At 38.6% G+C, this 16,138-nt stretch overlaps 1 protein-coding gene and 1 long non-coding RNA gene across 20 annotated transcripts in view; one reads left to right on the plus strand and one right to left on the minus strand.

Moving 5' to 3' along the window:
- Positions 1–16,138, plus strand: part of THRB (thyroid hormone receptor beta) — a 371,566-nt gene that overhangs the window by 319,869 nt on the left and 35,559 nt on the right. Inside the window, exon 1 of one of the 19 annotated variants that reach the window (XM_063722166.1) lies at positions 4,604–4,931. The exons of the other annotated variants lie outside the window; for them this stretch is intronic. Coding sequence (XP_063578236.1) covers positions 4,604–4,931 — 328 coding nt within the window. Of the gene's footprint in view, positions 1–4,603; positions 4,932–16,138 lie in introns of those variants that run through there. 19 annotated transcript variants of the gene reach the window in all.
- Positions 1–16,138, minus strand: part of LOC103890229 (uncharacterized) — a 123,349-nt gene that overhangs the window by 14,351 nt on the left and 92,860 nt on the right. The gene's annotated exons all lie outside the window — the stretch shown is intronic.

The following is a 16,138-nucleotide window of genomic DNA, read 5'->3' on the forward strand; positions in this document are numbered from 1 at the left end:
AGAGCAGGGCTTGGCAAACTTTTTCTCCAAAATACCAGGTGGTAAATATTTTCAGCAGGCTATAAGATCTCTCTTGCAACTACTCAACTCTGCCATGGTAGCACAAAAACAGCCACAGACAATATGTAACAAATAAAAGCTGTATTCCAGTAAACTTTATTTACGAAACAGGTGGTGGGTCATGTTTGGCCCACAGGCTGAAGATTGCTGACCTCTGACCTAGAGTGTAGACTGAGAAGTAGCCCAAGACAAGACCTAAGAGATCTATATTATAATATATATATAATATATATTATAATTATTATGTATATATAATTATGTCACTTACTAGGCCAGTCATCATTCTAAGTGCTTTACTTATATAAACTCACTTAATCTTCACAATAACCAATGAAGTGAGTACTGTTATCTCTGTTTTACAAATAAGAAAACTGTGACCTAAATAAGTTTATTTCTGTCTCGAGAAAAAAAGAAGTCCAGAAGTCGGCAGTCCAGAGCTAGTATGGCAATTCTGTGTATTTCAGCAACCTAGAATTTTCCAGATCATTCTTCCACAATCCCTACAGTATAGTCCTCACTCTCATGGACCAAAATGATGGCTGGGGCTCCAGTCATTGCAGAGAGCAGAAAGTCAAAACAAAGGAGAGGCAAATGAAATGCACCAGTTGTCTTTTAATGTATCTTTTAAGTTTCCTAGAAATTGCCTTGCAACACTTCTTCTATTACATCTCATTGGCCAGAAGTTAGTCACACAGACACATATTGACAAATGGGAAACTGGGACATATAGTTTTTTTCTCAGGGGCCATGAGCCCAACTAAAATTTAGAGGTTCAATTACTAAAACAGAAAGGGAGAACAATCATTAGAGTGGAAGTTAAAAGGCTCTCACCAGTTGCTTTAAAGCTTATCAATTATCTTTATGTGCCTTTTTGCAAGTACAGTTAGTTGATAGCACCCTTCCTAAGACATTTCTGCTCAGCCATTTCATAATTTAGGCTTCCACTGATGATGTCCTACATACTCTTCCAGCTCACTGGTCACCTCTTCTGTGAAGCCATCCCTGGCACTCTAGGCAGATTACTCCTGTGTCCCCATGCCAAGTTTATTACCCTTCTCCTTGTATTTCGTTCTTTCCTAGCGTGCCTCCTTTTGTGCTGCCTCCCCTGCTTGACTGGTTAACTCAAAGGCAGGTGAAGCCTGGTTGAAGTGTGGAGGGTAAATTGCTAAGAACTAAGGGAAATATGTAGTGAAGCTTCAAATGAAGAAAAAGGAGTTAGTACACAGGATTCCCTGCTCCTTGGTGAAGGGACTGGGGTCAGACACCTAGTAGAACAAGTGGTTCTCAAATGTTGCTACTTATGTAAATAACCTCAGGAACTTCTTTTAAAAATCTTGATGCTAAAGTTTCATCCTATAATTATTAAAGTGGACTTTCTATAAGTCACACCTAGGTGCATATATATATAAATTATTGATTGAAACACTTCTAATCGGAATTATTAAAGTCCTCCTGAGTTTATTTAAGGCAGTTGGATGCACTATAAGTGAAATAACTCTTAAGCTGCTCTTTAAATAATTAGAGCAGGCAATCAAGAAAATAAGACAGCAACGTCACTGAAGCTTACCCCATTTGTGACACATAATATGTTTAGATTGCTTTATTGACTTTACAAACAAGCATGCAAGACTGAATCACAGGTGACAGATGTAATTGCTTCTATCAGGATGTGAGGGGCCATATTTCAAATTCAATGTGAGTGTTGAGCTCCATTTTCAACTAATAGTAATGAGAGTTTTGTGCATTCATTACAAGTAAAGAGTATTCCCACTTGGTATGAGGAGTGTGTTTCAGAATGTTTTGTTCTGTTTTCTCCAAACAATAAACGTCAGGGAGGAAGTGAGCTCTCTTAAATATGTTTTGAAACTTTTTTTAATTTAAAGATTTCTGAGGGAATTCAGGATTTTTTAAATTCAATAAAAATACTGTTGACCTTTCTGATGTTTAGTAAAAAGAGAGAGAAAGTTTTTCAGCAGCTATTCTTTCCTTTTTCATTGCAGTATTTATATCCAGTTCCAGGGAAGAATAACTCTCCAATTTTTCAAGCATATTTAGAGATTTCTGAAAATTATTTTTAAGTGTTCCTTTGGAATAAAAGTTGAGTCTCTGATTTTCGTTGATATTGTTACTGATGAAAAGCAAGAAATTGCTTGGATTTCTGCCTTTAATGAGAAAGAGAGGGAGCCAGGAAAGGCACTGGGCAAAACTGCAAAATCGAATGGATTCAACACGCAGCTCTTAACCAGAAAAAGAGACTTTGGAACATGTGCATTTGCCAAAAAAGAAAACTGCTTTATTGAAAAGTTAATTTTCAGATTAGGCTTGGGAAACTGGAGATAAATAAATGACATCAGACAAAAAAAACATAAGGCCTGGATCCTTTTTCCTGGGGTTTTCAGAAAATAGTTATTGCTTCCAATGAAATGTTTTGACATTTCCAGTAGGGAGGAAATGTTAATTGTAATATTGTGTATGTGTTCTTAATAACACTGAATAAATCTTTTATTTGTCTTAAGAGTAATCAGAAAGTAAAAACACGATTAAAATGTTAGCTGTGTTCTTTATTCCTTATGGTAACGTTTCATGCTTTCTAGGATAATGTGATTCATTTTCCAGGTTCAAATATATACCAACTGAAGAACATGCTTTTGCTTGTTTTATATCAGTTGCAGTTTTTAAAGGAGTCTTATTACTATCTTCCACATAGGTCTGCCTGGGTCTCTTTTCTAATTTTGTCACATCTTTTGCTCATTCTATAATTCCCCACCTTTTCCCTTGAGTCTATGGCTCCTTTACTACATTTATAAAAAGTCAGCAATTAAAGACAGCACAATGATGGTCCACTTGACTGTATATTTAATACACATGCTATTAAGCTACTTATTGACAGAGACGGTGATTTTTTTTTCTGAACAGCCATCTCTGTAGCCACCAACTCCTTGCTTTGTACTTAACAGACACCCCATAATTTGTTGAATGACTGTAATACCCTCCTTACTTCTGCCATATGTCCCTGCCCCAGAATTCCACATTGCAATTGATGACTGGAGCTACATGTCCAAAGCAAAGGTCTCACTGTTGAAAATTACAATATTACATTGTTGATGGTCCTTTAGAGGGAAATACCAACGAGGTCACATGCTCATGGACCAGCAGGAAGCCAAATATAAACGTAACCACCTGAGGCCCAGCCCTGAAAACAAGCTGCCTAAGAAACGGAAGGAATCCCTAGTGTAGAAGAGCAGCATCCGCCCTTCCTGATGTCATGATCTACAACTATGCATATACGTGACATGCACACACTGGCCACCATCCACAGGGAGAAAATACCATTAGTAATCATCTTAGCAAGCATTTACAATCTAATTTGGTATTTGTTAACTTCTTAGTTAAAAGATATGATGATTCTTACAGAAAATGCTGTTCCCTTTTTGATCACTATCTTTAAGTACATGAATACCACTTAAATCACATTAAATCCTGAAAATAATCTTAAAGGCAGATTTGAATGGGAATAAAGTGGTAAGTGTTTACAGTTTTCCACGCACTACTGATCAGAGTACTGTTAAGCACCAACAAAAAAGGAAAGCTGCTATATAATAGGGGTATTCCTCATGTAGGGGCATTGGCATACACTCTCATGCCTTTATAAAGAAAACATAAATTACAGAATTGAACAGTTAATGTAAGCTTTAGGTCTCACGTAGATTAGTGCTTATGAGGTAGAAAATAATCATGTGCAAGGAACAGAATAAAACTCACATGCAGACATCAGCAGCATTTTCAACCACGTACTTCCTTGGCATGTTTTAAAAACCAGCGGGACCTATGTGTCATGGGAAGATGGTTGGATCCTAGTATTAAAAGCCAGTCAGTAACATTCAACAACAGATTCAACCACTAATATTTGCACAGCTAGATTAATGTTTTGGAGTCAGTCAGTCATCAGGCTCATTACTACTGGATTTTCTCTGGTTCATGCTAATAAACTGGATTATTGATTTTAGGATTTTCTTTGTATCCAAGGATATTCTCTAAGATGTCTTTATAATGTTTCATGCTTAAGCTGTCAACCAAAATGATATAACAATGAGTAATCGTTTTATAATCATGTTGAAAGGGGTTAAAAACAGCATATAAAATGCATCTTAGCAGCTTCAGAGTAACATTCTCGCTGTCGCTTCCCTATCGGGGTGGAGGTCATTCCTACCTGCCTGCCATCTTCCCCAGGAATTAACTAGCTGCATGCACAGCTTAAGACCTTTGATAGTCATAAATCTGCTTTCCAATATGTTTGGATGGCAGAAGAGCTCAAAAGACACCTCGGTCTAAATAGGATTTTAGCACATCAGGTGCTATTACAAAGTAAAGCAGGCTGGGTTGCTGTGTTGGTGGTGGTGTTTATTCATTTTCCCTTCGCGTTTCATGTGTATGTATGTATGCTTCTCTGCGTATATGCCCAGCTCTCAGGCTGTATGGGGCTGGAGAATGCATGCGTAGAGTGTGTGTATATGTAAACTAGAAACTGAACCAGGGAAACAAAATGAACTACTGTATGCAAGAAATATATGAAGTGCACCCAGCTGCCGGCAGCAATTGCTACATGCAGTCCACTGATTATTACGCTTATTTTGAAGATAGTCCGGGTTACAGTGGTTGCGATGCTCAGGCTGTGCCCAGTAACAACATATATATGGAACAGGCCTGGGCAGTGAATCAGCCTTATACCTGTAGTTACCCTGGAAACATGTTTAAAAGCAAGGACTCTGACTTGGACATGGCCCTGAATCAATACAGCCAACCTGAATATTTCACTGAAGAAAAGCCTACTTTTTCTCAAGTGCAGTCGCCATCGTATTCTCAAAAAAAAGGTAGGGACCATTTTGCTTAAATTTGTTCAAAGTTTCACTGTTTGTTTTCGTTTCATTTTAAAGTTACAGTTTACATCAGTTTCGTCAAATCTTTGAATTTGAACGCTAAATATTTGAAATTAAAAACGGCAGTAAGAGGGGTTGCTAGGTGATTGAAGGACTCTGTGAACATCAAGATTTCCAAGCACTTTTTTTCTTCATCTGTGAAGGCTGGAGTGAGTTGCCTTTCTCTATTTTGCATGTGTGTATATATATTGCCCAAAGTGACTGTTGTTGGCTTCTTTGCAAAAGAAAATATGTGAAAGGTTTCCTTTTGGCGGGTAGGTGTCGTGGTGTTTGAAGTGGGATAATTCTCTCTAGTTCAGGTTCAGATTAAAAACTCATTTGACTTTTTCTTGGCACTTCATTTTGAAAGTTTATTTTAGTTAACTAGTTAACTAGTAAAATATTTAGTGATTTAGTAATTTCTTTAACAGTACTATAATAATGTTGATTTGCTAGGATCTGTAAATGTTCATTTTAATGTATTTACTTATCCATGTAAACAGTAAAGAATCTATTTGTAACCATGTCAAACTGTAGGAATGTAAAACTCAAAAACTGAGAAACTTTACCTCGCTATTTTGTCCCTAAAGTTGAACATATCTGTAATCATATCAAGTGAATCCTCTTTATGAAAGCAAGTGAAACACCCTTCAAAATAGCCAATATTAAAACCAGCACAATATCCATTTATCTTAATAGACACTGTGGCTTTATAATGCTATTTAAATTTCTGTCAATAGAACATTTCATGTATTACTGAAAAATAAGATACTGAAAAATAAAATAAGGGAGGCAAACAGGTAGAACATTTAGTAGCAACTGCCAGATAGGAATGCTTTTGAAAATAGTGTAAATGCTAGTGCAGATATGCCAGAATCTCATGTTTTTGTATATAATCTATAGGATATTGCATAGAGAACCAAATTTACAAGTTTCTATAATTTACAAAAACATGATGCCCTTTGATCCTCAAAGGTAAATTTCTCTGTTAAATTAATCTTAAAACATAATGTGGTTTATTTAGTTGTGGTTTCTATAAAATTTATCATTTGCTTTTCTTAATGTGACTCTATAATTGAAAGTAGTCTGTCATGAAAACAAATGAACAAAATTTTATAAAAACACAAACTAGAATCTGTAATTTTTACTATATATAATGTTATTCTATAACTTCCAATCATGAAATATTAAGGGGATTACAGCATAAAATATATTTAGAGTTGCTCATCTTGATTTTTATTTATAAATATAGAGTTTTGCATCCTTTTGAAGGTCATCAGCATCTCATTTATTACAAGGGATACACAGGGTAAGTCCCCTAATTGAAACATTTGAGGTAGATTGAACATGTGCTATTTCATTTAGTAGTATAAGTAATTTAACTTTGAAAAGAAGAAATTAACATTGCCTCATTAAACATACTTGGATATGTCTTTTGTAGTGTTGTAAGAAAATATTGGTACCTGTCAATCTATGTGCTCATTCTGCTATTCTTAAAAATTCCTGCAGAACATTTCAGGCTCTTTTCTCTCTTATCTTTTCACTGTATTTTTTCAACCAACACTGGGGAATATTTGCTTATAAAATGTTAAACCAGGGATTCTTTATTAATTAATTTGATGCATGAACTAAAGGAAAAGACACACTGTATGCATATATTGATGTAATTTCAAAGCCATATGTCATTGAAAGGCCACCGCCACCTGCCAAACTCACTAAATCAAAACAGGCAAATATTCTTAAATGCACCATTATTTACTTTTACAAGTCTTCAAGTAAATCCCAGTAAAACTAAACCCAGCTGTTAACTGTCTCTTAGGACAAAAGGTTGTACCCAACATGTTTATCCATATTGATCCACTATTGATTTTTGTTGTGTTGAAAGACATCAGTAGTGTCTCATTAAGGCAAAATTAAGACTATAAACAGGTGTTCAGTGGGGTAGGCCTCATTTTCCAATTGGATTTTTATCTATTCACAATAGATAAAAGTTCATAATTGCTTCATCTGTGTTCATTGCTGTCATTACAGCTTTATAAACTCCAATACTGCAGCTGTGTTAACTTTTTCTTTATTTTTTTAAGGATGGCTTATTTCCTAGCCTTTATTTTCTAATATACAGAGAATCTTGTAAAAAAAAATTACAATCTTATAAAAAAATTATAGGTACAAACTGGTGAAATAAAGGAAGGCTACACTACCCAATGTTAAGAATGGTTATCTTAATTGGTAGACTTTAGAATAACTTTTAGTTTTCCTTGGATTGTTTTTCTACAAAGTTTTTTTTGCATTCATAGCCGACAGAATAAGTTGTCAAGTTCTGGAAACATTAAGAACATGAACTAAGGAAGAGTCAGATGTCAGTTCATTGAATCACATTTAAAATAAAGCTTCAAGAATTGAGGAGGGGAAAACCGATGTAATTTTCACATTGAGGAGGGCTGAAATGCAGAATGTAATGTCTGTCTTATTTTTCATATGGATTATGAATAAACAAATTTTTAATTTTCAAAAGTTAGGGACAAATGAAAAGAACCCTATCATTCACTCAGAAGATATGATATTTACTGTAATTCTAGTGACATAGCTGTAAAATGCTATGCTAAGTCCTCACGGGGCCAGTGCTGGCTGCACACTTCTGGCCCCCGCAAATTCAGGAGAAGGAGGGAATAAGTTTGGAATCAGATGGAGGAGAATTGGCAGCCAGGTTATTTGTTGTGCTTTCTCCTCTGTGGCTGAGGTTTCAGCAAAGTAAAAAGTTGATTTTTTTTTCTCTTCTTTTCTTTCTTTAAAAAAAAAAAAAAAATCCTTTTGTGGGTGGAAGTGCTGGCTGTTTCCATCACAAATACTAATTACGTTCCGAAGTTCCCCAACAGCCTGCATCTGCATCTGGCTGCTCTGAAGGCAGCTTTGCAGGTCAACCTCTCGATTTAGTCTGGGCCAGCCGGGTCTGTTGAAACAGAATCCTTCCTAGGAGTCTGCCCTGGGCGACTCTCCTCCACGGGATTCTTTGCTTGACCTTCTACATGCCATCTTACTTGATAGGAATTGAACGTTCGAAAAGTTGCCAGAGTTGCTTATCATGTCCAAGAGAATAAGAATTTCCTGGTTTTAAGCCAGGATCAAGGAGATGGGGGTGGGGGTGGGGGTGGGGGAGGGTTGTCCTATTCAGTTTTGGCTCTGATTGTATATGTTGTTGCTCTACAACCATATTTTTAGCTGTGCAGGAAGAAAAATTAATAACTGAAGCAGAAACTCCACACAGGACTGTGCTTTCTGAATCTGCTTTCATTGTCCCTCTGACTTGGACATAGAATTCTGTCTTTGTGTGTGTGTGTGTGTGTGTGTGTGTGTGTGTGTGTGTGTGTTCTGTAGCTCTGTTGACTCCAGGTGAACAATTACACAGGCATTTGAAATGAAAATTAAGTGGCAAATTGGGGAATGTTTCTTTCTCAATCTTTCCCTTCCTTTCCTTCTTCCTCTCCCTCTGTCTCTCTCTCCTACTCTCCCTCCATCTCTTTCTTCCTCTATCTTCTCTTTCTCTCCCTCTCTCTCCCATCCTTACTCTTCCCTTCTACTTGAATTTTTTAATTTAAACACAGATGTGATCAGTCCACCCAGTGAACTGTTGAGTACTAAATAAATAATCTCTTTTAAATGTAATAGTTAAGTGGTTAATGCAATCATAGATTTTTCAACAATGTGTATGTAATTTAAGGATGCTGATGGAAAGTTAGGATTTTAAATTAGGTACTGCCACTCATATGCTGTTCAGAGAAAATACCACTCCAGAAAACAATACCACAACTTTTAAAAATACAGAACACATTCACTGTACAAAAGATTAAATGAAAGTGCCTCTTGGCACCCAGAAATGAAAGCAAAGTAAGGAGCAATAATCGTTTCCAAACCAAGTCCCAGTGCAGACAAAAGCATGAGCTGACTCTTTCCTTTTCTTTCCTGAGAATTAACTGTCTCATCAAAGACATGTCCTTCAGAGATTTCACTGAATGCCCTAACCTCATCCAGAGCATGCATTGCCCTTACTCACAATGAAAGCTAACAGTAGGAGTCCAAAGCATGAGCAAATGGATTCAGACACCTGGCAGGCTTACAGAGGAATGGTGAGACTGCTGACTTTCTGCATATGGAGTTCATATCCACTACCTCACATGCCTCCATGAATACTTTTTCATAGTCAAGCACAACACTTTTTTCTCAGCACTCAAGTGCATTCAGCCTGAAGTCAAGCTGCTTCCCACCCTACCACCCACTCTGGTCCAGCTTTTATGATCCCATCATCTTATGGGTCCTTGGCTTCACCAGTGCCCACTTGGTTATCTGTATTCTTCCTGTTTCCAGAGCGTTGGGAATGCTGACCTTCCCGTGCGCTGTCCTTGGTACTTCCCTCTCATCAGCTCCCTCGGTACCAGCTGTTATAGAGAATTTCCTCAGCTCTCTCAGAGACTCCTAGAATGTGCTTTTGAGCTGTCACCCCACACACCTGCTTTCCTTATCTGCAGATAGCTCCCGCCATGTTTTCCTGCCTTTCTTCCCTCCAGGTTCACCCTGTCTTGCTTAAAGCCTTCTGCTTCCGGCCACTCGGGCAGTTCTTCCCCATACTCTGCACCACCACAGGGCTCCGTCTCAAGGTTTTGGGCCCTTTTCCATTACCACAAATTCCACCAACTTTTCCCTGCCCTCAAGAGTTCAATTTTGATTCTGGCTTTGTGCTTTTACCCACACCCTCTGTTCCAGAAACCTTGGCCAGTCTCCCCATGGGTTCCTCTCTCTGTCACCCTAGTCTCCATCCCTGAACCAGTATGCTTTCTTCCAGCTGTCACCCACTGCCAGCCACACCCTGGTGGGCCACCTTGCCACTGTCAGCCTGCATCGCTTTATGTCACCAACTCAGCTCACAGCCCACCAGCCTCTTCTATTACCCAGCAACACATTCTCTCATCACCCCCGCTCCCAACCAGCCCTGCCCTCAAAGGCAGATATCCTTTGTTTTATACAATAGCTCTGAATCACTTGTGTAAATCACCTTTGAAAAGTACTATATTATATATAAAGTATATTAGACTAGGGTTTCTTAACCTTGGCACTGTTGACATTGGGGCCACGTAATTCTTTGTTGTGATGGTTGTCCTGTGCATTGTAGGATGTTTAGCATCATTCCTGGTCCCTCTTCCCACTGGACACCAGTAGCAAACACACACACACACACACACAGAGCAGCTGTGGCAACCAAAAATGTATCCAGACTTTGCCAAATGTCCCCTGGGAGGCAAAATCACCCCCACTTGAGGACCACTGCATTAATGGTGAAGAACTTACTACTTGGAGAATATCTGAAGTAAAGGATCTTTCATAAAGAATTTTTTATAATGTTAAAATCCCTCCTCCATTTCCAAATATCATATTTAAATGTTCATATATTGACTTCTGTCAAAATGGAGTACACCTGAACCTACATAACCATATATACGTGCAACATAACACATACATATATGTCATAGCTCATTTCCATTGTTGGGATTTGGGTTCTCCTCATCATGTTTGCTTATTTATGTCAAATCTATCCAGATCATAAGCACCACGAAAGCATCAACCTTCTTTATTTTGCACTCCCTAAAGCGCACATCCATGTGACTGCAGGATACACCTGCAGGGAGAGCAGTACAGCTCATAACGACAGTGATGGTGTTCTGATGACAAATGCAACAGCTCCTTCCCTTTTATGTATGTTTATGTAACATAAGGCTGAAGGGCTGATAGCCCACATTTTTAGAGCTATAACCTTGAATCCCATTCTGAATGGATTTTCAGGTAAAGAAATGACAATTGTTTTTCTCAAGGATTCAGGATATGACATAACTGTGAGTGCTTCTGCATGAGCCCAAAGCTATAAATTGCTTCTCACAGCAAAATCAGAGGCAACTATCACCCATCTCTAGTGACTGTTTCTGCTCCCTCCCCTAATCTTCTGATGACTTTGCCTTCCTGCTTTCTAATTCATGCCCTCTTTTAAAACAGGAAATGATTTCATCAATACCAGGGTTCTACAACTCCAATGCCTCCAAGTTATGCGAGAGAGAGAGAGAGGAAGAGCTGTCTTACAATGGCTGCTTAATTTAAATTTTTCAACAAAGACACATAATGCTTACATAATATATGATAAGAATATTTCTCACTTCTATGAAGAAATATGTTCTCGGGCCGGGAGCAGTGGCTCACGCCTATAATCCCAGCACCTTGGGAGGCCAAGACTGGTAGACTACCTGAGGTCAGGATTTCGAGACCAGCCTGGCCAACATGGTGAAACCTTGTCTCCACTAAAAATAACAAATAATAGCTGGGCGTGGTGGCAGGCACCTGTAATCCCAGCGACTCAGGAGGCTGAGGCAGGAGAATCACTTGAACCCAGGAGGTGGAAGCTGCAGCGAGCCTAGATCGTGCCATTGCACTCCAGCCTGGTCAACAAGAGTGAAACTTGTCCCAAAAAAAAAAAAGTTATCATTTTTCTCAAACTACTTTTGTTTTTCCACTCTTGATAAAGAATTATGTGAAATATTTCTTTATTTCTGAAAAGGCATAATGCAAGAACAAAAATAAATAGCAACTGATGCACACAATCCGGAGAGGTTCTGACTGTGGAGCGCTAAAAAGGATGTCTGTTTCTTGGGAGGTAGGGCTACCTTTCTAGTTCAGTTGATCGTTACACTGTGAGAATTTGGGTTCAGTATTGCCAGTTCCTCCTGTTTTTCAAATGAAGCAAGAATTCTGTATGTTTTATGAAATTTCCTGGTTTTAAAAACTGGCTAAGATTTTTAAAAACATTCTGTAAGCCAAATGTTGTAGACTGCCAGAATGTGTGCCCTTTTGATTAATATTCCAACTCAAACGCATTATATCAACGTATTCCCTTTCTTAGTGATTTGCATCTTCAAGTGTTTTCCCTCTAATTGTAGATTGAAAGGTTATGTCAGCTATTAAGGATCTGAATGTACAGGGACGGCAAAAGGAACATTTCACTAGGTTCTTCTTATACATTACAACTATACTATGCCCAAACCTGGCCCTAAAAATTAAAAAATAGGCTGGGCACTGTGGCTCACGCCTGTAGTCCCAACACTCTGGGAGGCCAAGACGGGAGGATGGTTTGAACCCAGGAGCTCAAGACCAGCCTGGGAAACATAGCAAGACCCCATCTCTATGAAACAACTTAAAAATTAGCCAGGTGTGGTGGCCGTGCACCTGTAGTCCCAGCTACTCAGGAAGCTGAGCTGGGAGGATTGCTTGGGCCCAGGAGTTCAAGGCTCCAGTGAGCCATGGTCATGCCACTGCACTCCAGTCCGGGTGACAGAGTGAGTCCCTGTCTCAAAAAACAAAAGTTAAAAAAAATTGTAATTTAAAAATATGTTTTAGTTTCAGGAATTCTTGAATCAGAAGAAATGATCCAAAACTCATGTTGTCCCTTTTTCTGCAGTAAAGCCTCCAATGAGAATCCAGGGTCCTTTGGCATCATATCCTCATCCCCTTTTCTAGATTGACACCTCTACTTGGTCCTCCTGCTCGCCCCTCCTCTGCCCACCAGTGCTTCAGTCTTCAAAGCCTGGCAAGCCATTGTGTGCTGTCCCCCAACACCAGGGCCCAGCCAGCCAGAGGGCAAAGTGTAAAGAAAGAGACTCCAAGATTCCAAGCAGGGGTAGACAGGGTGGGAAAACAGTGGATGTTCTGAGGAAAGACTGTGAATTGTGTGAAGTGGGAGCCCCTGGGGCAGCTCTGCTAATAATTTGCAGAGGGCAATGGATGAAGGCCTCCAAAGTTAATGCTGTTTCAAGTTTGTACCAAGTGTCTTCCACACACTACACCCATACATGCTGTTAAATAAACAAATGGATGAATGCATGGTTTAATTTAATATAGTGTCTATCACAGGGTTAAAGATTAACATGATATAAAGCTTGGTGCCTAATGCCAAGAACTAAATATAAAAGGAATCAGGATTCGTATGTTGGGGAAAGGCTAAAGGATAAGCTTTTCAAGGTTTTTAGGTATGTAAAGAAATGACATAGGGAAGGTGCTGGTGGGGAAAACAAGCTGAAATCATCAGGTCTGAGCTGCAGGATGAACTGAGGAGGTTCAGTATAAAATCAGAAGAGTGACTAAGCATGCTAGTGACTTAGCTTCCTGAAGGGTGACAAAATATAGTCTCATCCTCTATCCCGTCCCAAGATCAGATACTTACTGGCTCTGAGTTGATAGCTCCACAAGAGGAATCAGCAGCATGGAACTTCTTCACTTCTCTGAGCTACCCAAAGTATTTCCCACTACCACAAATCACAGCCCCTCCCTTAAGATGCCAGGACTGGTTCTGCTAGGCAAGTGGTCTTATACAGATGGTAAGATTTGCCAGTTTGGAAAAGATCTCTGAACTCAGCCCTTCTCACTTGCTGCTACATCTGCTCTCCTAGGCAGCACCTTATATTTTAGATCTACCTTCAAGATTAATCTGCTTTATATTCTATTCCCTAAGGGCCATGTATCTGCCAAGGTGACAAGAGGAACCAGTGTTTCTCCTCCTAGGACCCGAGATGCTGTTATAATTCACTCAAAAGAATTAAACTAGCCAGCCTTCTGATCTTGCCCATAGGGAAGAAAGCATTGAATCTGTTTTCAACCAAGAAGCCAAGCTTACTACCTGTTGCATGCTTTGTAGTGCAAATGTACAAAACTTTCCCCTTCTACTTGACAAGTCCCTCAGAGAATATTTTTTAAATAGCATTAACTGTAAGATATGCAAGATAATACGTAGCAATTAACCAGACATTGCCAAATGTCAACTGAAAAAATCTCAAGTCCTTTGTTGAACAAACAGATGGAGTTTGCTTTCATAAAAATATGCTTGATAAAGTGGCAGCATAATATATTAATCTGAAAAATAATACATCTAAGCAGACAAGAGCTGGGGGAAATATATCATTTTTGAACTATCATATATTGTCATGGACCTTAATTTTTTCTGGAGGGTTATTGACCAGGCTTCTTTAGCAGTCACCTGGGACAACTAGCAGATGCAGTTCCTGAGATGAACATTTGTAGCTTCCAGGATTGTGTCTGTAGTATTTGTTTCTAGGCAGAACCCAACACTGACATTATGACACTCATTAGTGTCCACTCTTGGCAACAAAACTAATAATACCTGTGCATTTTCCTTAGTTTGGCATATTGACCATTGTGTAACTCATTTGGTGAGTATGACAAAGGAAAATGATGGAGACACTTAAATACAACAGGAAATACAACAGCAAGAAATGGTTAAGTTCTCTAGGAGAACTGGTTAGTATGTAATGTTGTCAATCATGTTCAGTAACTTTAAGAGAATCCTCACCTACCTAGTCACTGTGTGTGGGACGTTATTCCCTGATGGAAGTTATTTAATGAAGAATAATGGACTTAGGCATAATGATTGATGTATCATTGCCTGTGGTGACTGTTTTGGATAAATAAGATGGTTCAGAGTTAATACATTAAAGAAAAGAAAGCAAGGGGTGGGGTGCACTAGTATGATCATGTAAGCAGCTGCTACCAACTTAAGTAGATGTTTCTGTAGAAGGTTTGATGATTTAACTAAAGACATTTAATCACCTCCACCCATGAAGAAGATAATCTAGGAGAAATAAGAGAGTAAAGCACACCACCTCTCAGCCTAGCAGTCAGTAAATGAAAGGAGTCCATTCCAGTCACTGATTGAATGATTGTTGGATTCCACAAGAACCTTAAACACCATCTACATAAATTGTTGAACTACAGGTAGGAATAAATCTTCAGTGTCCAGCTGCCAGTACCAAAAGATAAAGCCAGCAGGTCTCATGAGATAGGTTGGGGGAGTATGAGGTGAGGGGGAACTACCTGCATCTTCCCAACTCTGGTTAATGTTCTTGGACACCTTGTTTTGACCCCTCCCAAGTCATGTCCCACAAGTACAACAGTGTTCAACTGTATCACAATTGGTTCTCATGCCTGAGATTAGACAGAAATGACTTGTACCTCTTTTTCCCTTATCTCTGCATTCCGTACTTGATACCAAGCACTTGAAAGTCTTCATTCTGTTGGATTAATTGTATATAACCTCGAGGTATAAGAAGTCAAGATGTAGATTTTTGACAGTACGGGTCTGTCTTTACCTATTCCATCTGCCTTTACCAGGAAGGTGCCTGTTTTCCTAATTGAGTTACTTTGTGGTTTAAAAGTTACTTTGTGTTTTATAAGTAGGTCTTTATATGCCCACAAAAGCACATGAGCACACCTCCTTACCAACACTTGTGACTGTCATTTTTGTTAAAACCACACTAGTGAGTGTAAAGTGGTATCTCGTTGTGGTTTTGATTTGCATATCCCGGCAATGATGTTGAGCATCTTTTCATGTTCTTCCCTTCATTTTCACCTCTCTTTTTCTCATTGAAGAATGACCAAGGCTACAGAAACAGAATTCAGCTTATGAGTTTCCAAAGGAAGAAACCATGTCTTACTCATTTTTATATTTTCAGCACCTAGAACAATGCTAAGCACATGTAGATGCTAAATACATGTTTTCTCAGTTCATAGATAAATGACTGAATGAAAGCACAAAGCATTCTAGTTCCCTTTTTTCTCTGCCCAGATCCTTCCCAGAATTCCCTTTTTAAAAATGACTGACAAGAGTTTTGAAACCCTTGCAGTGAACTCAACAGATGAATCATGGTTTGCATGATGCAAAAGTAAACTAAGAAAAGCTGTGATATTTAAAAATATAATCCTGTACATTACTAAACCTCACTTTCAAGTCAATTATCTGCCTCCCAAGAAGGAACATTTTTCTAAATTAAAGTTTGAGCAAAATAATTTCTAAGAAATTATGAAAAGGATTTATTTCATTCTGTTTCCTTAATGGCTTTTTTTTTTCTGAAAAGCAAGACTTCAGTGACCTAGTTTAATAAAAGGTCTATGAAATGTCATGGTAAAATACACAGTAAGGCATCAGTCATTTCAACCTAGCTAATCTTTATTGGAACAAAGAAGACTTTACTGAACTGAGTCAAAAAACTTCATAAGGACCATGACAGGGAGAAAGGATTGTTTCTCAGCCTCTTCCTTCTTCACATCCCAACCAGTCC

The sequence above is a fragment of the Pongo abelii genome, chromosome 2 (assembly GCF_028885655.2).
Source record: "Pongo abelii isolate AG06213 chromosome 2, NHGRI_mPonAbe1-v2.0_pri, whole genome shotgun sequence".
Lineage (NCBI taxonomy): Eukaryota > Metazoa > Chordata > Mammalia > Primates > Hominidae > Pongo > Pongo abelii.